Below are 23,000 nucleotides of genomic sequence, written 5' to 3'. Positions count from 1 at the left end.
AAAGGGAGTCATGTGTCCTGCAACACCTAAGATAAGTTACGTGGCATTTTAAAAAGTTTAATAGACACACACAGAGAGACATTAATAGACTGAATGGATTTGACATGCACAAGCCACTGACCAGTTGACCTCTCGTGCCCCGCACCACGTGCACAGCTGATCCTCTCTCATCCTCCTTTTCACTGCACCGGCGCGTGATCTGATCTCCATGGGAACGTCGTCACGCAGGAGGAAGTGAACGGGACTATTTGACGGTGAGCTTGCTTAGCATGGCAGCAAAGGTAAGCAGCTGATGAGTTTTTCCACATCACCGTCTCCTCTCTCCCCCCTCCTCTCCCTCTCTCCTCGCCGGTGAGGTGCTGTCTGCCGGCGGCGTCTCCCCCGGAGCCCTCCGGCCGGCAGCCGGGCAGCAGGCAGCCTGTCTGCCCCGGAGGGCTCGCTCTCCACCGGTTAGCCTATTAAGAGGATGTGCTAGAGGTTAACACTGGCCGTACGGCAATGACATTGAGGCTTTACTATAGCCGGTTAGCTAGTCCATGTAGCTGTCCATTTGGCTATTAATGCACCTGAGTTAAAGTGACTGAGCTGTCGTCTGAAAAAAATGATGCGAAGTGCACCGGTGATACCGCTGCTCATTGTTTTTTTTTTTATCCGCCCTGTTCCTCCCAGGCCACAGCTCCTCTACCTGCTGCTGTCTGCTCAGTCTGTTGTACTCACCGGTAACCTTGGTTAGCTCCATGCTACATGTTGTGGCATCCTGTGTTTAACTATCTGCAGGTGCAGAAGTTTCCTCAGGCTTTAGGTGGTGGTGGGCTGCCGCCATTGTTTGTTTGCAATCAATAAGTTCAGTAAACTGCTTCAGTTTACACTCTAGTGCACACACACCAACTTTTAACATGATTAATAGCACAATTTTTGACAGCTGTTTTTTGTTAAGTTGTTTTTTTTTGGTAAAGTTATAACAAAAGCATCATCTTCTCTCTGCAGTGGTTTCCAAACAGAGGTCTGGGACCCCTCATTGGGCCACAGGATACATCTGAGGGGTCGAGAGCAGGTTGATGAGAGCAGAGCATTAAACACCTCTCCTATAGTAGATTAAGTTTGTGACATGGACATAGATAATCTCCTTACCTTTCACTGGGGTTTTAAAATGCACAAACTGGTTCTTCCTCACAACCTGCTCACGTTTACAAAAGGAGTCAGAAGCTTGATAAAAACATAGCCGTGAACCTCCAGTGGGGTTTTTCTTTTGAATCCCTGAATGGTTTTACATCAGCTAATAGTATGAAAAATGATTCCTTACCGACCACCATGACAACCTGTGACAAGAGGTCAGAAAAAGACCAAACTTTCTATTGAGAGGAGCCACTGTTCTTCAGTGTTATTCAAAGTGTGGTGTTGATACAAAGTGGCTTGTTGTGTTTATTCACTGTGGATGAAAGTTGCATTCACCAAATTCACTTATTCTTTTGCAGGCAATTCTGCCAAAGAGGGCCGACCCCACTGAGTTGAAAGCCATTTTTGAAAAGGTAGGACTTTACCCAGATGCTTTTGTTTTCCCTGTTGTGTTTCCCTCCTTATAAAAGAAGCTTTTCATTCATCGTTCAATTTATGTTTGTTTCTTTTATTCAAAAAACTCTAAAGCTCAGCATCTGCCTTCCCGTCTCCACCTGATTTTCTCTTTACAGTATGCCAGCATTAAGAAGAACGATGAGCACTTCATGTCACCGCAGGATTTTGTGAGCCGTTTCCTCCATGCCCACACAGACATCCGGCTGTCGGATGAGGCCACAACACTGCTGGCTGGAGTGGTGGACCAGAAGAAAGATGGGTAGGTGTCCTAACATTATGTGATGTTTCACACATTCAGATCCAGTTACACTTTGAATTGTCTTTTCAGACTAGATGTGATAGATACAAAGCAAAAATAGCAGTAGCTTTTTTTTTTTTTTTTCAAAATGATAAAATTAGAGTCTCATGAGGATTGACATCACCCGTCTTTGAAAATATCTCTGATAAGTCTCTGCTCATCTGACTGTGAAATGTCTATGCTGATCCTCTCATTATGCCACAAATTCATCTACTCTCATTGATATTAAGCCACCTATTAAGTAAGCTTATGACAGACTCTTATCAAAGCTATCACTATCTCCATTATGTGTCTCTTTGATCTTGTATAACTACCTTTCTAGTATTGTTTTGCATTGTATGAACAGATTTATGTTGTACTGAGTCCTTTGGTGTAAAAAATTCACTGAAGGATGCTCATACTTGAATTATATAGCAAATAGACATCAAACCACCAAAGGCCCCTTTCAGGTGTTTCCTTCTTTGTAGATACACCCCCAGTTTCACACTTACTCCTCCCCCCATCTCCATCGCTCCTGTTTTTTACATTAATATGTATGTATTTAATGATACATAATGATGGGTAATAAAATGTTAGGGTAAGTCAAAAAAGATATAACAAAAAAAAAAAACCCTACATCGCCATGGTAACCACCTGGGCTTCTACAAAGAGCAAAGTGCACATGGCTGTGTAGTTTCATGTTATTACATCTGCTTTAAGGTGTGTGTGTGTGTGTAGTGTGTGTGTATGTACAGGGGATGGTGAGATGGAGTAGTGGGGGTTTTGGAATTGGAAAAAGAGAGAGCAAGGCACATGCACGCAGAAACACACACACGCACACACACACGTGCACTATAATTGCCCATGCTATTCAGGATCACTCTGTTGCATTGTGTAGCTTTGGAGCAGGATAAATGGTGGCCGTGGCATCAGGGTAAATCTATTAGGAACCCATGGCCCAGGCTTTGTATCTAAACCTCATTTTGGTTTTGTGGAGGGGAATGGAAATGATATGGGGGCAAAACAGAAAAAAAAAAAGTTTTTTTTTTTTTTTTTTTTTTCATTTTTAAATGTCTGTTCTCCCGAATAATGTTTAGACCTTCGTTCAGATGCAATCCATTTTTTTTTTTTTTTTTTTTTTTTCAGTTGATGTAAAGGCCTTATGCTACTAATACTTTGCGGTGGGTTATTTTCCTCCTGAACTTTGATAGATAAATGATTTGACGAGACAAAGAGAGGAGATGATTATTCTGCAGACCAGCGTCTCATGAACACAAAGCAAATAGATATAGAAAGTGGAGATGCGGCAACGTCAGTCCCGTCTGCGCTAGCTGAAAAACACAAATGCATTGTTTTTCAAGCGCTCAGCCGTGCAAACCTTATGAAAAGAATAGGGAGCAAGACAAAACAAACCACTTTAGTGGCTGTATTTTCCATCCAGCTCTGCCCGATCTCATGCAAATATGTTTGTGAACAATAAGTTTTGGTTGGTATATGAGTGTAGTATATTTGAAGCCAGTGCGCCTGCTGCTGTTTTTGTTCAGGTAGGACTCCATTTTCAACAAGATGAGTCAGGGGTAATAGATTTAGCGGGGGGTCGGACGGCAGGCAGCATGCTTGCTTATACTTTTGTGTCGGGGTGTATCTGTGTGAGAGAAATTTTACTTAGATGCCAGGGTGTAAACAGTGAAAACGCATTTGTCTGCCTCCCTCTCCGCAACTGTGTAAATCAGGGGATATAGTGACAGTCGTAACAATCTGTTATGTGGAAATCACTTTTCTCCCTCTTATTTTTGCTGCTCCCAGTGAGACAGAGAAACAGACAGATAGATGGATAGATGGATAAAGCGAGAGAGAGAAATGGAGATGGGACTTCTGAGATGTCTCCATTTCCAGGGATCAAACATTTTGTCTGTGTGAACTGACATAAAGGAGCTCCAGATGGTTTCAAGATTTTCCTCTTTCACTCAACTTATTTATGTCCACTCTTTTCACTTTTGACTTTCTTTACATACTTTCTCTCTCATCATCACTTCTCTTTACACTCTCACATACAGTACCATAATGCACTCTGAGCTTCCTCCATTTCGTTTTGGCTCTGTCAGACTCCCTGCTTCTCTGCTTCTCTATTCCCTCTGATATATTGATAGAAGCATCTGTTCAAGTGTGAAGAAAAAAACACTTTTGCCATAGAGTGAAAAAAAAAAAAAAAACTTTGTTAAGGGAGCGTGCTGGGAAAATAGCAGTCTGCCAGCTGCTGTGGGCATTCTGGACTTGGACTGGTGGGTGTCCACTCTTGTAAACCGAAAAGATCCTGGCAGCTAGCACTCACCTGGGTGTGTGTGTTTGTGTGTTTCTGGGGTGTGTCTGTGTGTGGATGTCTGTGTGCAAGCACGCTCTAGGTGGGTGGAAGGCTGTCAGTAACAATGCCAAGATGCCAGGGACAGGGGATTATTGAAGCCCCTCTCTCCCACTACTATCAACCAAGGAGAGCTGTCTTTCTATCAGCCAGGCCTAACAAACACCATGCATTTATGTTACTTGTAAACAACGTTTCCAAGCCTGGCTCTCGGTTCAGAGGAGAGTATTTAGATGCCTGCTGAGATGAGATGGAGATAAAAGCCGGGTTGGCGAGGATAATATAAAAACAAACAAAATATATGGAGTATAGGGTGGACTTTTTATGCGGGAGAGACACTTTAAATCGAAACGTATTGGCATCTTAACAGCAGCATCTTTCAGCTGTCATAGACTGAATCTCCTTGTTGTTTACAACTACTTCTGGGTAGAAAACCAGCACGTAATTTGAATGAGAACAGTAGTAACGAACAAGAGTTTAGCTATATATATCATATTTTTCACACCCTATCACTGTTGAGACAAATCTGAAATGATTGAAGAAACATTACTATTTCTGTGTGTGTGTTTTGTGTTGCTATGTGTGGTATTTATTCAGTTTGGGGGAATCACAGTGTCTAGAAAGCATCAGTGGCTCAGCTGACAGGGACAGCTAACGGCGGTAGCTAAGCTAACATCAGGACGTCAGCTGTTAAAACCCTCCCGCCTGAAACTACTCCAGTTAGCTCAGTCATGTTGTAACTAAGATTACTAAGATAACAAGAAAATATTTTTTCATGGACCGTTTATTGAGTCACTGAGTTATTAAAGTTAAAGCAGAAGTAAGCGATCTGGTCGTTTTGGCTAACTTCTTGTCAACAGATGGAGTTAGCAGTCGTCCCTACGTCACCACATTCAGGCGCATCCCTTGGCTGCACACAGAGAGAGGAACGCCCCTTTATGCCGTTCTCTCTCCTCATTGGATAAAGGTTGTAGGATACAAGGACATTTTTCTCCTCGGCTTACAGCAGAGCAGAGTGACTGACAGACCCGTGTTTCAGACCAAACACTCTAAGTGATTGCTGTCGGAAGTATTTAAGACTTATATTAACACAAATATTCAGCTTACTTCTGCTTTAAACAGCTAACCGTTAGCCCGGCTAATCTATGATAACCATGACTAATTACAAAAATGTGCACACATAAACAGTAATGTTTGTCCAATCATTGGTTTTATAAAAAGCGATATAGTGACATGAAAAATGAGATATAGCGAAACTGTCTGCTATTGTCTGCTGGTTTTCTACCCGGAAGTAGTTGTAAACAACAAGGCGATTCGTTCTTTAGAGGCACCTTCTCGTTCTCGGAATGAGTCTTTGTTTATGCAGTTGTGTGTTGCGTCTCCCGTCTGATACATGTCATGGATATGTCTGGGCCTGTTTAAAGATTTAACAAAGTTCCTCTCAGAGTTAAGCAAACACACAGCTCGCTGAGGAGATGCCATGCCGCAGTATCACATTAGCCCTCGTCTCCCCAAGTTCGTCCCGGGCTGCACAAGCGCGAGTGCGGATGGGGCAGCCCTGGACACATGCCATAGCAGTTGATGGTTGGGAGATGCTGTCGGTTTATTTGATTATTGAGTGTCTCGTTTGGGTTGGGCCTGCATAGCGAAAAAACGATGGCTTCCCCCCGTCTCGTGGTAATCATTTCTCAGCCGTCATGGCGCTGCTAATCAACCATCATAAGCTTCATCCCCGGCTACAGAGCTGCACGTAAACGCTTATGAGTATGTGGAATGTTTCTTTGTGTGTGTGTGTTATGGAGATGCCCCCTGGATCTTGTCTGGACTGCTCCGGTCTAAACCATGGTCCAATCCCTCAGTGATCAACAGCCCTCTCAGTTACACTAATATGCTGATTATCCATGTCTGGGAAAACACAGACGAGATGACCAGTGTGTATGTAAATTGATGCATGTGAAAAGAAAGAGAGAGGGGGAAAAAAAAGAAAGAAAAAGAAATCTGACTTTCTCCCTCGGTTCTGTCTGCGAAACTAGAGCTCTTGAGTCTTTGCGTCGCAGCCTGTACCTGCGAGAACTCCTTTATTAACCGCTCAGAGGTATAATTTTAGAGTGCACTATACATCTGTCACAAAGGAATGATCATTATTGGAGAGTTTGATAATACTCCAGCAGCGCGCAGTGGAAATGGTACTGGCTTTGTTTTTAACAGTGGATCCACAGTCACAGCTGTGTGTTTTTGTGGCCCCTTCCACCTACTTGCCATCAGCAGGGCCTTGCTCTTAAGAACTACCTGCTTCGTTAATAAAACAATTAGTCTTGCCTTTGAAACAATGACAGCTGATTTCATTCGCCACCGTACGCTCACATTTATTCCCTCCCCTCGTTTCTCTTTGCCTCCTTTTCCTTTTTTTCTTCCTCACACACCTCTTTTCTTTTCCGCTGTTGCTCCGCTTGTATGAGACAAGTGCGTGTATTTCTGAGTTTTTATTAAAAGCAGCTTTTGTGTTCACTGTTTCTCTGCCCTGTGAATGTTTGAAGAAAGAAATAACATTCTCGCAGACTAGACTCAAAAGCCAGTAATCTAAACATTGCTTTTCAACCTTTATGAAGTATCTCTGTGGCGCTCAACAATTTTCAGAACCAATACTTTTATCTTCTCCTTCGCAGTCTGTCTCATTGACAGTTTATCCTCTGCATACATGGCAGTATAAAGAGTATAAAGATACACATAAGCATCTAAACTCAAAACAGTCCACATGTAAACAAACATCTCTAAATTTAGTTGGTAACATAATTAATTAAAGCAACCAGGAAAATGTAATCATTGTACCCCCCTCCCTCCCTTTTATTCTCCACACTCCCCCTTGGAAATAGAAATAGGTTTAATAGATGGATGCTCGGGGACTGCTCATTAGCACTGACCCTTCCTGTAATTATCAGATCCATTTGTGAAATTCATAATGGACTTGTGTGCAACTGTGAACCGGGACCTAAATAAAGGCTAGACTGCGTGGTCCAGTTCCCCACAGCAGGATTCTCCCAAGGGAGCTGTCTTTGGGTTCACACAATAGCAATGTTTATGTTTATTTGATTTTTTTTTTTTTTCTTGTTGATGATGCTAGTTGGCAAATGCGTTACCATGCAGAGCCAGGGCACATGTGTAACACTGACCCCTATGTAGAAAGTCTGATAAAGAACAAAGAGACGTCTCATCTGCTCATATTGCTCACGTAGACAAATTATGTTCACATTTTTTCCAATTTTTTTTTCTCCCACCATGCCTTCTTTTGACTTCTACATATTATGTTACATGTACATTGAAATATATCATATTTCTTCAACTGGCTCCCAAGTCCCGACTCCCTCCTTGCCTGTCTACTTGTTTAAAATGGCACACTAAAATATAAAACTTCCTATTTAATAATTTTTTTCCCCCGGTGGTGTAAAGTTGGCTCTCTCCATACCAGCTGCCAGCGCAGACCGGGAACACACACTGAGCTTTTTAAAATGTTTTCTTTTCTTGCTGTCACACTCGATGAGTTTATGACATTACATATGGAAGAACAGACTACTGAATAAAAGGCAGCTTGAATTACTCACACTGCAGATTGATGGGTTGAAACTGGTGTACTAGTTTTTAGTTTAATGCAGTGGTAAAATAACTTGTTTTGTTTTTTTTATCCAATATTTTATTTTATTAATGCAATGTGTGGCTAAACGAATATCAGATTGTCAGTGTTTCTGCATGTGTAGCGGATGAGGTTTTTATACAGCTAACCTGAAAGACAGCAGTAATACATCAACTCAAATGACAGCACGTTACACCCTTTGACAGTCCTGCATGTCCTCTGTCTCTCTACCCTCCTCTCCTCTCGCAGGTTGATCTCCTTCCCGGAGTTTGTAGCCTTTGAGTCGGTGCTATGTGCTCCGGACTCCCTCTTCATGGTCGCCTTCCTGCTGTTTGATAAAGCTGGCAGCGGAATGACCACTTTTGGTGAGTAACTCTGCCTCTGCTTCACAGGATTAGATAAAGTAATACGGTAGTCAAGTTTGCACAGATGTGTTTTGTGTCTCACTCGTCCATTGGTATGTACACAGCAGGTGTTGTAATGTGCCTTGCAGGAGACCTGGAGTGGTATATCTTTCCTTGAAAATACAAACCCCAGCAATGTATGATCACTTTTGTTACAGATTCCTCGCTATATTTTTTTTACAGTGTTGTTAGTATGATATTTATTTTTGCCCATCTTCTGGGCGTTTTGTATTAGCATACTACTTTTTTTTTTTAAAAACTTTATTTAATCTCTTCTTAAAAATCAAATATACTCTACTCCATTATCTTACCTCTTCTTTTGCCAGGATATTATGGAAACTAACACTGACAATAATTTTCATGATTAAAACAAAGTTGTGGACAAAGTAAATCTGTGCTGGTCAAATAACAAATTACAATTGGGATGCGGTGTACAGTACATCTAATGGTATTATATAAACATGAGGTAAAAGTTCAGGTCTCCGCACAGCACTTATTTCTTTGCATTTGACATTTAACTGAGACTTTTTTAGCCAATCCAGGCTGAGCAGTGCGCAGACTGCTCCTCTTAAATGTGTCACTAAAGAAGTTTGCATACAAAGTCCTCTTTTATTTATGTGGGCTTCTGACCTCTGCTCATCTACTCCACAAACAAAAATACTGTACCTTGTCTGTAAAGAAGGTGAGGTTAGATTTGGAGGTGGAGGGGGCTGGTGGCAACTGCAGGATGGAGATGAAGATTGAGGAGGGGGTGGGTAGCTCTATGTGTGTGTGTGTATGTGTGTGTGTGTGTGTTTGTGTGTGTGTTTGTGTGTGTGCATTGATTGGCACCATTACTCTGATGCCTGGAAGCTCTGAGGTGAAAAAGGGAAGACATTTGTACTCGTTGCTTATTTCACATTTGCCTAATTGATTTAAACAAGTCTAATGCCAGCCTTCTGTAGGTGTGCGAGGCGTTAGCACATTAGGCTTGATTTGAAATGCAGTGCACACATCCCGCTAGCAAACAGGGAAGAGTAAGTGAATTTCATTTTAATTGTTGCTGTCGACAGGGTGCAAGATCATTGCTAGTGATTATATATGCACATATGTAAATTTTCATATTTAAAAGGATCAATTAGAGTGACGTTGTCTTGGTGGCAATTAAAAGGTCCGCTTTTTTTCCGCGTCTCCCAAAGGTTAATGAATATCCCAATGCCTGTGAGTTATGAGACTCACATACAAGTGGAAAATTGCATGAAAAACACAACACACATCATGCCACGCACAAACAGTGACTGCAGTGTCTGCCACTTGCAACGGGCTACCATTTCACCAAAAGCAAATAACTTGTGACTGAGATTATAGACTTGTCAAAGTCGCTTTATTGTGATACATTACAGAATTCACCCTTTTTTTCCCCTCTCACTCTCTTTTTCTCTGTGCCGTTAGATTAAAGAACTTCACCATGGCACCAAGTAAAGAACTCCCTTTATTACCTTTTAAAAACATTAATAGCTGCAGCTTATGTTGCATTAAAGGCCTGCTTGTTCTCTCGTGCAATAAATGTCTGTGCACTGATTTCTTTTTTATTTCATTTTTCTGTAAAGCTGTTTTAATTTGATAATAACCTGAGTAATTTCTGTTAAGTACAGGCGGTACAGTGCTCTGATTTTTTAGCACTTAAAATATAAATGCATAATTTGGTGGAATGTCGAGTTCATAAAAATTGCAATGTAACACTGCGTATGAAATGCGGTCATGTCTCAGCCAGAAAGACAAAAAAGAAAAAAAGAAAGCCTGAAAGACGACTGAGTGTTGACAGGTCTATAAAAGCTGATAATATAAACGGCAGGCTCCGGAGCAGCCTCTCCTTTAAAGAGTTAAAGGCTGTATATTTATTGCCTCATTAAAGTGTAAAAAAAAAACAATGCACAAGCTGTCTTCTCTCTGAAGGTAAGGCTCAACTGAAGTAAATATCACCTTTTTCTCGCTCTCCCTTTTCCCTCCCTGTCTGTCTTTATAAAAAAGTTGTTTCTTTCCTCCTTTCCCTTCTCCCCTCGTTCAGCGCGGCTTGTTTGGTAATAAGAAACAGGTCACTCTATTGGTTTGTTTTTGTTTCTTTAGTAAGGCTGTAATTTAGGACTCATGTTCAGTGTCTCTCCACTCCACTGGCTGTAGAGGCTTAGAGGGTTCAGGCAGAGGAACATAAGTGAGAAGAAAAGGCTTTCCCTCTGAATACAGAGCCTACACAGCTCAGACAACTTCTGCCATGTGTCATTCAAAACTGATTTAGAGTTGAGGAACTTAAGTCTCAATCAGAGTTGAATTGTGTTCTGGAGATTGACGTTGACATTTTTGACAGAAATAATCACAGACTTTTTTTCCCCCCTCAAAATCAAATAATTACTAATGTTAACCACAAGATAGGAAACACGTGCAGTTTGTTAAGACTTGACTCACAAGACTTCATACCGACAGATTTTAGGTCTTAATTGGAGCAAATTAAAAACTTAAGCAGGAAGATAATTGTTTGTTATATTATAGAAACATGGAGAGGAGAATATGGGAGGTTTTTGATGGTGGTGACGGCCTCATGTGTGGTTGATGCAAAGTAATTTGCCTTAGAAGTGGGATGTAATCTGTAAGACCTAAACAAAACTATTCAATAACTGTAATGGTTATGAAAACAAAACTTTTACCTTTGCTTCACTGCTTGCAAATTCTTATCTAAATTGTCTCTATTTGACTCATGTCAACATGGGAAATCATTGGTGGGATGTCATTTAGTCATATACTGCACTTTTGTAGCTCTGCTGCACTTAAGAAGGAAATATTGTACTTTTATATGCACAATGTTTATTTGACAGCTGCAGGTATTTTGCAGTTTGGACATTTACATGGAACAAATTTAATCAGCTTCTGTAACATGACACATTTTTACAGTTTAAATCGCACAACAGTGTATAATGCCAACTACAATAACAGCCACTTCCACATTAGTGTATCAAGTACCAGTACAATGCAACAATATAATATATGACAGTGAAATTATCATTTTTGTGTGCATAACATAAATAAGACTTAAAGTGCATCTTTGTTTTAATGCTTGTGTACATTGTACATAAAACTCACATAAAAGTCTTTTACAATGTTAGTGCTTCTTCCACTGCAGTCAGATATTGTCGATCCACTATCACACAGTTGTGACATCTTGTTGTTATTTAGCCATTGTTAAAGCAGCAGCTTGTCGCTTGTGTCTCCTCTGCAGGGGACGTGAGGCAGGTCTTCAGCCAGACCACCATCCACCAGCACATCCCCTTCAACTGGGACTGTGAGTTCATACGGCTGCACTTCGGCATGCAGAGGGACAAGCAGCTCAACTACGGAGAGTTCACCCAGTTTCTCCTGGTAGGTGTAGTGTTGATCACCTGTTCTCCCTATGCCCATGCCCCCGCCCCCCTCCACAAAGGACACTTGACTTGTTGCTCCTTATGTTTCTGTCTTTGCCACTTTTTGTCATTCTGTCTGATTGTGTCGATGAATCTGTATCACCCAGTTTATGTGCCTGTATACACCTCACATATTGTTTATAGGCTGTTCATACAATCCTGTCACATAACTCTAACTGTTCTTAGATACATACCTAAGCTTGGCCAAACGAATGTGTGCACGAAAAGACGCAACCCTCCCAAACACAGCGCCCCATATTGACCACATTAGTCGTTAATGAAACACTGAGGTTATGTACCGTGTTTTGAACATGCTCTGCATTTGTTTTCCATTAGCTGACGTACACCTAGCATTTCTCCACTCCACCTATTCTGAAGCAGGTAGAGACACGGTCCTACCTCCATAAATAGTATAGCTGGAATATTCCTGGTGTATTTGTGGCGTGTGAGCCATTTTCCAATATGATGTCTAGACTTAAATCAGGCCTAAGCAGGGAGAGGTGGTAGAGGGGGTGGGAGAGAGGGCCCGGGCTGTGCCAAGTTTGCATCCACACTCACCATGTATTTGAATGAGCTTTTTATATTACACTTAACTTAGACCAGATGGCTTACACACAGTGGGCAGCAGCGCATGGATATTGGGACATTGTTATATGTATGTGTGTCCTTGCGTCTGCTTACTGTATAAATATGTGTGGTTCTATGCATGCATGTTTATCTTACCTATCCGCTGTGCTCTACGTGAAAGCTTTGTCTAACTGTCTGTCTGTATTGGTGTGTTTGGTTTTGCCCATGTACTGTATGTGTGTGTGTGTATGTGTTGTGTGTGTGTGTATGTCTGTGTGTGCATGAGTGCAACTGTGTGGCGTTGTGGCCAGTAGATGCTGTACTTTGCATTGACAGCATGCCCAGTTCCCTCCCAGTCAGTCACTCCGTGGTTTCCAGCCCCTCACAGCAGCAGGCCAGCAGCCAGCCGCACTCATTGCTCAACTATGAAATGCACATTTCCTGCTTACGCTCTCTGCATTTGATCATTTCTCATAGCCTTTGATTCATGCCTTAATAAATGGCAGAAGAAAGCGGATTTCACATTATTATAGGATGCCTCTCTGCGTAGGTAAGAGTAAGAGATGTTCAGCAGAGAAATTCTTTTTTTATGTGTTGTCAAATATTATCCCTGGATTTCATCTTTTATCACCTCACTTCTCTGGACTACACATATTTGTGAAAGAATCTTGTAAATATTTGAACTTGAGAGGTCCGCTGTTGTTGTGCAGCCTTACAAACTAAGTCACATCATTAAGACACAGTAATAGCACTGTGATGGTGCATTACTTACTGCAATTATAGTACTTAGGTACAAGTCAAATCCAGGTATTGGCAGTTCACTCCTATAGCGTGTTATCTGCGACACCAGTGATTGATGACAGGGCAATTAGGACAGGCACAACAACATTTCCTGAAGCACAGTTTAAGCCCGTACAATTACTACATACTTTGTGATTGCGCTATTAGCCGGCGATGTGACGATACTTTCGTTTGCAGACTAAGCATTCGTAAATGTCAGCCTTAAAGAAATGAAGGGATCAATGCGCAGCTATAGAAGTTCTCACGGAGTTGGTGACTCCCACCCATGCACCATATTCTGAATATTTCTCGGTTATTTATATGATTCCCTATACCCAACTTTCTCCCCCTGGAATGTTCCTGTCCTTTTATTTCCTCTTCCTCCTGCCATACATGCATGTGTTTATTGTGTTTTTTCTGCCATTGTAACCATGCCACTGCCAGATGCTCACAAGATGGGATTATCGGGGAAAACGTTTGCGCCGCATATTTCTCACAAGGGCTCTCTCTGGCCAATTACTGTCTTGATGGAAGCCAGAGATTCTCACCAATTACATGCATTTTTCTCGTCTCACGCGTGGACGCTGGCCAAGGCTCAGCTCGCACTGTCAGTGTGGTGTTGTCTCTGGCAATGGCATCACCGATGTCCAGAGAAGTGGCACATAGTGGCACATTTTCGCCCATATTATAAACGCCAACAAGTAAAGGGCTTGAATTACATGAAGGGGACAACACATGTCCCACTTCTTGCCTAAGCACTCCAAAAAAAAAGTGAATTGTTGGCATTGCTCACGTTTTTAAAAGACCCAATTATATGTTTGACTCTCCCAAGAATCATTGGGCAGCCGTTAACATCACTGCGTAAAGGGCTCAGTGGCACACATGTAAATGGGCAGTTGTGCTTAAGCTTCTCCTTATAATAACTTCAGCCCTGTGCTGATGAGAAGCAGAGACTGGAAAAGAGAGAAGCAATCTCCTTCCACTCATATCTGTTGTTTAAGTTGTGAAGTGAGAGGGAGGAGAATCACAGCCATTGAAAACAAACAGAGGTGGCTTGTCATGTGTTTTTATTTTTATTCTCGTCCAAGGACAATTAAAGCGACTGCGAATGCCTCGGCGGTCTCCTGTTGGCTGTCTTAAGCCCCCAGCTTTGTGTCTCCTGCCTGCATCGCTCCCTCCCCAAATAAAAACCATGGCCCTGAAACACTCATACAGTTGCAACAAGTTAAGGTTTTAAGAGGCTGAGTCTACAGCCACAGTTGTTTTGTTGATCTGTGTGGTTGGTGTGCGGCTTTTCAGACTTTTGACTTGTCCAAAGAAATGGGATCTAATTCTTTTTTCTACATTTACAAACACATAGATAAATGTTTGCTCTTATTTTTACACATGCACACTCCTGCATGCAAAACAAATCACTTCCACACTTTCTTTTTTTGTTTTGACTGTAGATATTTTAGTTCCCCTCCTCCCTTTCCTCTCCCCAGTTTATTTCTCACCAAAGTGTTTTGACCTACTCACAACCGACCGGAGAAGTGAGTCACGACACTCAGGATGCTGACACCAAAATATCTCACCTTATTTACTTTGGAAGTGTTTACGTGTGTCAATCTCTCTTCGTTTCCTTGCCTTCCACTCACTTATACACTCTCCACAACCCCTGCTGTGCTCATAGGTGATACTGACACATGGCTGCTACATTTGCTGTTTTCGCAAATCTGGCTCTTTTGTTGCAATGTCTATTCTTACTCCCCTCCGGTCCCCATTCAGCTTTGTGTAAATGTCACTCTTCCCCAGTCGTTTCTCTTGGGCGCTGCGAATTTAGAGTTCGATCAGTTATGCTGTCAGTGAAATATCACTCAAATTCAACACAACAATAAGTCATAGTCTCATAGGGTTTTGTGTTGTGGTAATACCACTTTTTTGAGTTCCATTTATAACAATAACATCTGAATCAATCAATTGAATAATGCCACGCATGTTCAAGATTTTAATCAGTCCCCTTGCGGTACTTTTTGTCCTTCACATGTGGATTGGAAAATAATGTCCATTCTTCTTGGATAAATTGATTATCGTTTATTTTGAACTGAAAAAAACAACTTATTGTACTAAAACTACTAGCCAGTACTTTTTTTACAAAAGAAACATTTTAAAAATCTTCTCCTGACATGATTCAGCATTTACACTTTTTTTTTTTTCAATTTTGACATACTGTCATTCTTTCTGTGTTCCTATTGAATATAATCTCTGAGTTTTGGACATGTATGGGGATATGTGTGCAATAAATTGATTAATTATTTCCCAATTAATCAGTTATTCATTTATTCGCCTGCAAAGCACTTTTTTTCATCAGGTAAAATGGGAGTTGACATTTTCAGATTACTCACACAAATACTAAAACAAAAGAAAAGCAACAAATCCTGACATTGGAGAAGCTGAAACTAATGAGCTATTCTCATTCATGAAAAAAAGTTTAATTGAATATCAACATTTTCCAGTGATTGACAAGAAACTCTTTGGTTGCACTGATGCTTCAGTTAAGTTACGACTGATATGACCTTAAAGTGAGTCAGCTTGAATTGGTCATTTATATCATTGTTGTTACGTTTTTGTTTTTTTTATGTATTGCTTATTTAACCATAATGCACTACGGGTGAGTCAACAGCCAAATCAGCCAGCCTCAGCTCACTGTCCTCCTGCCTCTGACTTTCAGTGTTACACAATCACTCTGTAGATTATTATTGTTCTCATAACCCCGTCTTCTGCTGTGACCGAGTGTCTCGTTGTAAGACAGAGAAAGCATCGGTGGCAGCGGTTTGTTTACAGCCATTCTCCCTAGACTTGTGGTTGCAGGTACCGATAATGGCAGCTAATTTCAAAGGCCTTGTGGGATCTGTCCCCACCGCAGCCTGCTGTCGTCCCTCTGGACCTTTGTGTGTATGTGTGTGCAAGAAGAGAGACAAAGTGAGCAGTTGGGTGATTAGCCGTCTTTTCCTGTGTGTGCACGTCTGTGTGTGTGTGTGTGTTTGTATGTTTCTCCCTCAAGTGGGTTTAATGGGGATTTGGGGAGGGTGTGAAAAGCCCAAGTGACGCCTCACAGTAGGCAAGCCGCTGTTGGGAAAGGAGACCGAGCTGAAGCCGGGCCAAACTCTGGCTACCCGTAATAGAAAGGGGGAGATGGCACCAGGGGGCCCATCAAAGCAAATGCTGTGTTTTTATGTGTATGCGCTTACGCATAGTAGTGAGTATATGTGGATTTTAATTTATGAAGGCAACTTAAAGAGGTGTATGACCCACATGCGTGTGCAATAATATGCATTCAGTGTATGATCTAACACCTAGACTCCCCATTCCTTCTTCTCTCCACTCCCCTCCGCAGGAGATGCAGCTGGAACATGCACGACAGGCTTTTATCCAGCGGGACCAAGCCCACAGCGGCTCCATCTCAGCCCTGGACTTCAGGGACATCATGGTCACCATCCGGCCGCATATGCTCACGCCCTTCGTGGAGGAATGCCTCGTGGCGGTGGGTTTTTTTGTTTGGCCTTTGCGGTGTTCTCATCTCATTTGTTTTACTGTCATCCACAGAGCCAAAGTCAGACTGGATAAAAATAGCAAGTTTGACCACAGCTGTGCACCTGGGAGTTATGATATTTTATGATTTATGTAAAAAAAAAAAAAAAAAAGCTGCACAAATTGGATGTTCTTTTTACAGCAGCACCAATTTGATAAATTACAACTTTGAAACACTGTGATAATTCAATTTCCCTGACCGCCATCACTTGGTTGCAATGTTGTGATACAGCAAAGAATAATCTATATTATTTTGACCAAAATTTTAATGCAACATGATGCTCACTCTGAATATCAAAATGCAAACAGTCTTTCGCCAAGAGCACTTTTACATCCATACGTTATAAGCAACGTTTGCTAATGGTTTGGTCGCTAGAATGAGCTCGTGAACCTAACATCCTAATATTACCACAGGACTGTTTCCCCCGTCTTCTTTCTTCCCTTTTACTATATCTTCCCTGTGTCCAATTCTTTCTCTCAAACTCCCACAACCAAACACCATGGCTTTCCCTCCAGCTCTCTATCTCTCATGTCCTCCTCTTCCTCTTTCTGTCGCCTCTCATCCGTCCTCTCTCTTCTTCGCTCCCTTTATTATTTTTTTCTCCCACTCTCTCTCTCTCTCTCTCTCTCTTTCTCTCTCTCTCTCTCTCTCTCAACTGCCCCTCTTTCTATACTTCCCTCCCCCATGTCTCTGTCTCCCTCCCAACATGTCATTAAGTCTAACCTCTCTGGCAGTGTCAAAGCCAAGCAGGCCAGCTGAATGGGGAGATAGAGACAGAGATAGAAGGGGACTGGAGCTTTACAGTCCATCATCTTTGCCTGTGTGTTTGTGTGTGAGCAGCTGTGCATGTGTGCTCTATTTGTTTTCAACTCTGAGATGTTTGTCTTTTTTTGTGTCTTGTCTCTTCCTTCTGTGTGCGTTAGTGTTTTTCTTGCTCGTGTGTGCGTCTTGTGTCTGTGTCCATGTCTTGCCCCATTTCATAAACACCTTGTAGACTCTGTCATTTTCTCCACTGTGTTTACCTCACCGACCAGACATCTTGGTGTGCTGTTAGTAAACTCTCTCGCACGCACGCACACACGCACACACAAACACGTACGCACATATATCAAAAATCCCATAAACACTGCAGACACATTAAAGGCGGTATTATGGCAGGACACAAACAGTGAAACGGCAACCTTTAATCCACTCACCAGAAATGGTAAATGACCAACGCCACACTCTCTCCCCCCAAATATTGTTCTCCTCTCCCCCTCTGTGAAAGACTCTGTGTTGGATATCGTGGGAAGATCCATGTCTATAGGCTCATAGATATGAACAGATACAAAAGTGTCTCTCTGTTAGGGCAGTTTCACTCAAGCCAGAGCTTCCCTCCCATGTTGCAAACACAGAGGACGCTAGCAGTCCTGCCGCATGTGTCTGTAAAGCAAACAGTGCCATCTAGTGAAAGGAAGCTCTCAATTTTGAGTGGAGAACAGCAAAGGCCCAAGGCTCATCTGATACTCTGGCCTTAACTACCCCAAAACAGGCAAGAGCATTCAGGGCACGTACTTGAAGACCACATTACTAAACATGCAGCAGTTAGAGCCGCTTCGCAAAGAGTGAGAGAGCCTGGTTTGATAAAGATGGGATCCTGACTCTCATAAAAGAGTCTGTGGACAGTCTGGAATGTCCTCGAGGGCCCGAGCGTCTATTTTTAATCCTTTACCTTTTTTCTATTTTCTGTTCTTTTACCACTTCCTCCGCCTCATAAAGAAAGTTAATTAAACTCCCCGAGAGCGCTCGTGTTGTGATGGAAAAAGTAGCGGTCGACGCAGGTTTACTTCTCCCTGTGGAGCGATAGTAGATAGCCGCTGCTGATTAACCACTGGTGTTTGTCAAGATATCCGCATGATGTGTGACTTATTATTTTATTTTCAGAATCGTGATATATCTCGAGCCTTTATTCTATTTTGGGTATGACTGCATTTTACTCCATCTCCTTTGTCGCCCAGGCCGCGGGTGGCAGCACATCCCATCAGGTCAGCTTCTCCTACTTCAATGGCTTCAACTCGCTGCTCAACAACATGGAGCTGATCAGAAAGATCTACAGCACCCTGGCCGGCCACCGCAGAGACATAGAAGTCACCAAAGGTACACGTGGAGAAAAAAAACAAACTTACATTAACGTTGGCATCCAAAAAGCAGAGGCACATTAACGACTATGAGACCAAGCACTCACACGCTGCAGTGCAAGAAGATAGCCAGCATACAGGACACACACTCAGCAACAAACGAGAGCATGGGACGTATAGCTCTCATGCACAAACTACTAGTGGCTTACAGGCAGTATTGACAGCCTGTCCCAGATAATGTATTTACATCTGTTTATGTGTTGAAAGGAGGGTGGAAACTTGTTTTTGTTAGGTTTTCCTCCTTCCCCGTGGCATTTAAATGGGCACGCTGGATGTGACCCAGCACACGTACTGCATACCCACAATCCCTGATGGTGCCTGTCTTCTCTATTAAACATCCTGGCACTGAGCTGTCGACCACTTCATCTTTCCTGGGATGTTTTTTGGTTGGAAATCATATTTTGAATCTTTCAAAAAAACAGCCAACATTTCATGTGTTGAAGAAAAGATGGGAGGTCACACCATGGAGATCAAGTGAACCATCAGTGTTTATTACCTTCAATTGTTGTAGAACAAGTACTGTATGTAAAAATATGAGATGCTGAAATTTGGTGTTTTGATATGTATTGATCCAAGAAGACCCACCAAGTTCACGATTTCGCTCTTTCTCTCATGGTTAGACTCTTAAAAACCTTATCTCTCTCTCTCTCTCTCTCTCCCTCTGTTTCTTGCCCCACTTGCTGTCCCTCATTCTTTTCCTCAACACTTGGCCAGGAGCCCGCTTGGCTCTCTCTGTCTGTCTCCTTTTCTCTGTCTCTTTCTTTCTGACTCCCACTCCTGTTGCGGTTGTGTTTGAGAAACCGTTCCGAGTTGACCTCTCTCCACATGGCCCAGGGCCACTAGTGTAGCCTTATGATGCTATCTGAAGCCTTATCAGGGGTGTGGACCATAACCGACTCAGACCAAGAGCCCATGTGCTCCCCAGGCTGTTCCCACCAAGGGTACACCAAGACTGGGCTTGGCTCGACCCGTAGTGGCCCATAGCCAGCCAGACCTCCACAGCCACCACCCATCCACCCTCCACTCCCTGAGTCATTAAGGCCTCCTCTGGGACCTGCAAGTGCTCCGCTCCATGTACTACTTGCTGGCCCACAAACACATACTGTACACACTCCAGCATGTATCAAGTGTATGTGTATTTTTGCAACACATTTCTCCCCTCACATTTCTCACATACACACAAGCATTCAAATACATTAACACAGCCAAGCATGCACACATGCGTAATAATCCTGATTGATTCCGTATGTGCAACAAGGCCACTGTTTTGCCTTGGGGATACCGCTGCAGCGCTGAATGCATACACAGCTTTTATTGAGCCAACAGTGTACAACCACAAGGCAAATAATGAGTGTGTGTTTTTGTGAACAGGTTAAAATCAGGTGTATGTTGATGAAGCATATGTGTTAACGTGCAATTGATATGAACTAATGATATGTGAGCCAGTTCCCTAATGAAGCTCCTCGCTCTAAAATGTAAATGAATGAGGTTATTTTCTACTTTCTTACTTTCTTCTTTCTTGGCTATTTAACTATCTTAGATTTTTTATATGAGTACCTTTAATCCAGTGGCAGTATTGGTCTCTTGTTTCAAACTTAAATATCAATCAAATACCTGCAAAACATGATGTTCCCGTCCGTTAGCATCCCGTTAGCGTGCTGATGTCAGCATTTTCTCATAGCATCGATGCATTTTAGCACATCCCATCCTCACAGAGCTTCAGGCCTGATTGTGTATGGTCTTTTAAAAACTTTTTTAACATAATTGCTTTATGTAATTGCTCTTTATTTGTTTATTTATTTTACCTTAGTTGTTTTTTGAAGTCTCTTTTATATTTAACCCGTATGTTTATTTGTTGCTTTTCTTTCACTACCTTTTTCTTTTTTTTAACGCATGTATAATGCACTTTGTAATGAAAAAATTGCTGTATAAATAACAATTATTATTATAATACGCTGAAGAGACCTCCATTAGTTCGCACTCATTAGCAACAAAGCACTAATTGTCTTAACAAAGGATGAGAGGATGAGTTTAATTTTCAATAACTCTGTAGTATTTAGCTGTTGAAATGCTCCAAGTGTCAGTTTGCAAATGTGAGCAGTTGTATCTAATCTGATTGTTGTTTTTTTTGTGGTTTTTTTAAAACATTTTTCATCCTGTGTCAATTTGAAAAATTTAGACTATTGCAAATAAATTCACGGCAGTTTATTCGATGAACAAGTAAAACAAATGTAGTAAAATACAGTAGTCCTGCAAAAAATCCATAGAGCTGTGGATTCAACTGTATTGTGCAGTTGACTTTGTTGTATCACATTATACAAAGAGGAATGGTTGACATTTAGCACGTTTAATACAATTTAACACCACAAACTGCAGCCTCCAAAATAACCATTACATTTCATAAACCACTCTAAAATCATTTCTCTAAGAACTAAACGTTGTAAATGGAGGGAACGTGTATTGCAGGTATTTTTAGATTAAAGGTTTGTTGTGGTTATGAGTGTATACTAACAGGTAACTATGTGAACAATGCATTTAGATGTTACATTGCTTATCAATCAAATAGACTAATGGTTCAATTACTTTATTAATAGGCAAGTAAAGATAAAATGTGTATAGAGGTTAGTCAAGTCTGTCTGTCTGTCTGTCTGTCTGTCTGTCTGTCTGTCTGTCTGTCTCTCTGTCTGTCTGTCTCTCTGTCTGTGTGTGTGCATCAGTCAGTGGTGACTACAGGCTACAGGTTGACGGGTTATCAGCATTGATATCTGTGATCTCTCCAGACAGAACTCTGTCTATGTCTGAGGGTGTGTGTGTGTGTGTGTGTCTCCAGTCTTGTGTAAGTATGCTCTCTCACATGCTTGAGAGCATTACCTGCATGTTACCCATGGATATGTGTGTGTATGAGAAAGGGAGAGAGCAAAAGAGTGCATGCCTCAGGGGTAAGCTGAGCCTCGGCGGGGTGAATGGCTCCAGTGTAGGACGACTTTGTCACAACCCCAGCCTGCTGCTCTTTGAATAAAGCAGGTCAAACAATGCTGACTCCTCCACTGTAAGCCAGCCTACAGTCAACCTGTTCTTTATTCTACCAACAATAGCCCAGCTCTCAAGTTACGGCATACTAGAGCTGCCTCAGAGAGCTCCATGAAGTCCATAACTCTTCATGGCCATATTTCCTATTCTGTTTTCCTGTGATGGATTTAGTATGCTTTGACACTTCTCAAGTGTAAATTTCAGCCATGTTACAGAGGCAAATCTGAAGAGAAATCCACCATAAAGCATCAACATTTAAAAACCTTCACTGTCAATGGGTTCTGCATGTCACGGGCAACTAAAAAGAGCAACAAGAACATAATGTGACTTTCAGAACAACCCAGCAATTCACTGCTCATTATCTAATTGCCCATCCACCTCAACCTGAGATTAAGAAGGAGCAGTGCGGACGCTGTCCTGGTTGTGGAAGCGGTGGACACGCTGTTATTTCATGTGTAGATCCGGCTGCAATAGGTAGTGCTGCTACAAAATGAGCCAATTCATCCGGTCTGTATACAACTGTCTCTGCGTTGAGTCAAGAGTGTTTTCAGTGAACTTTTGGATCCACCAGTTCTGTTCTTTGTCATCTATTCTGTTTGTAATTTTCGTGGACAGGATCCCAAGGTACAGCCAAGGAGTTGAGAGTATCCAGTTTGGTACATCACAATTGCATCTCTTTCTCTACTGATGATGTAGTTCTGTTGGCTTCATCAGGGCATGACCTGCAGTATGTGCTGGACCAGTTTGCAGCCAGCTGTGAAGCTGTTAGGATCATCATAGGTGCCTGCAAATTTTAGGCCCGGAAAAGGGCGGATTGGAGTTAGGAAAGAGTCGATGCCTCAAGTTAAGAGGTTGCTGAGATGAAGTTGGGGACTCGTGAAGATGTACCGGTCCACAGTTTTGTGGATATTGATGCCTGAGAACAAAGCTGTTGATTTACTCATCAGTTCATGCTTCAACTCTCACCGATGGTCATCAACTTTGAGTTGCTGTCAATCAGGAGCGTTTCAGAGTTTATCTATTGCTCCATCAAGTTATAATAAGCCAGTTTGAAGGCGCTGAGGTGATAATGGTGGTGTCTGATTACAATGCTCCTCGTGTGCCTTCTTGTGGAGTAAATTGTCCGGACTGATACAACATCTACTTAGTTTGCTGTCACCCCAGATAGGGATGTATTACATGTCTCTTTTATTTCATCTTTGTG

At 42.0% G+C, this 23,000-nt stretch overlaps 1 protein-coding gene across 1 annotated transcript in view; it reads left to right on the top strand.

Moving 5' to 3' along the window:
* Positions 1–188: 188 nt before the first annotated feature.
* Positions 189–23,000, top strand: part of slc25a13 (solute carrier family 25 member 13) — a gene marked incomplete at its 3' end in the record, with an annotated part of 48,870 nt that continues 26,058 nt past the window's right edge. The window contains exons 1-7 of the mRNA XM_083981560.1: positions 189–281; positions 1,476–1,529; positions 1,689–1,831; positions 8,086–8,201; positions 11,491–11,630; positions 16,395–16,541; positions 18,587–18,725. Coding sequence (XP_083837686.1) covers positions 270–281; positions 1,476–1,529; positions 1,689–1,831; positions 8,086–8,201; positions 11,491–11,630; positions 16,395–16,541; positions 18,587–18,725 — 751 coding nt within the window. The 5' untranslated portion in view covers positions 189–269. The remainder of the gene's footprint in view (positions 282–1,475; positions 1,530–1,688; positions 1,832–8,085; positions 8,202–11,490; positions 11,631–16,394; positions 16,542–18,586; positions 18,726–23,000) is intronic.

Source organism: Trachurus trachurus (assembly GCF_905171665.1).
Source record: "Trachurus trachurus genome assembly, chromosome: 11".
Lineage (NCBI taxonomy): Eukaryota > Metazoa > Chordata > Actinopteri > Carangiformes > Carangidae > Trachurus > Trachurus trachurus.
This window is presented reverse-complemented; position numbering and strand designations above follow the sequence as displayed.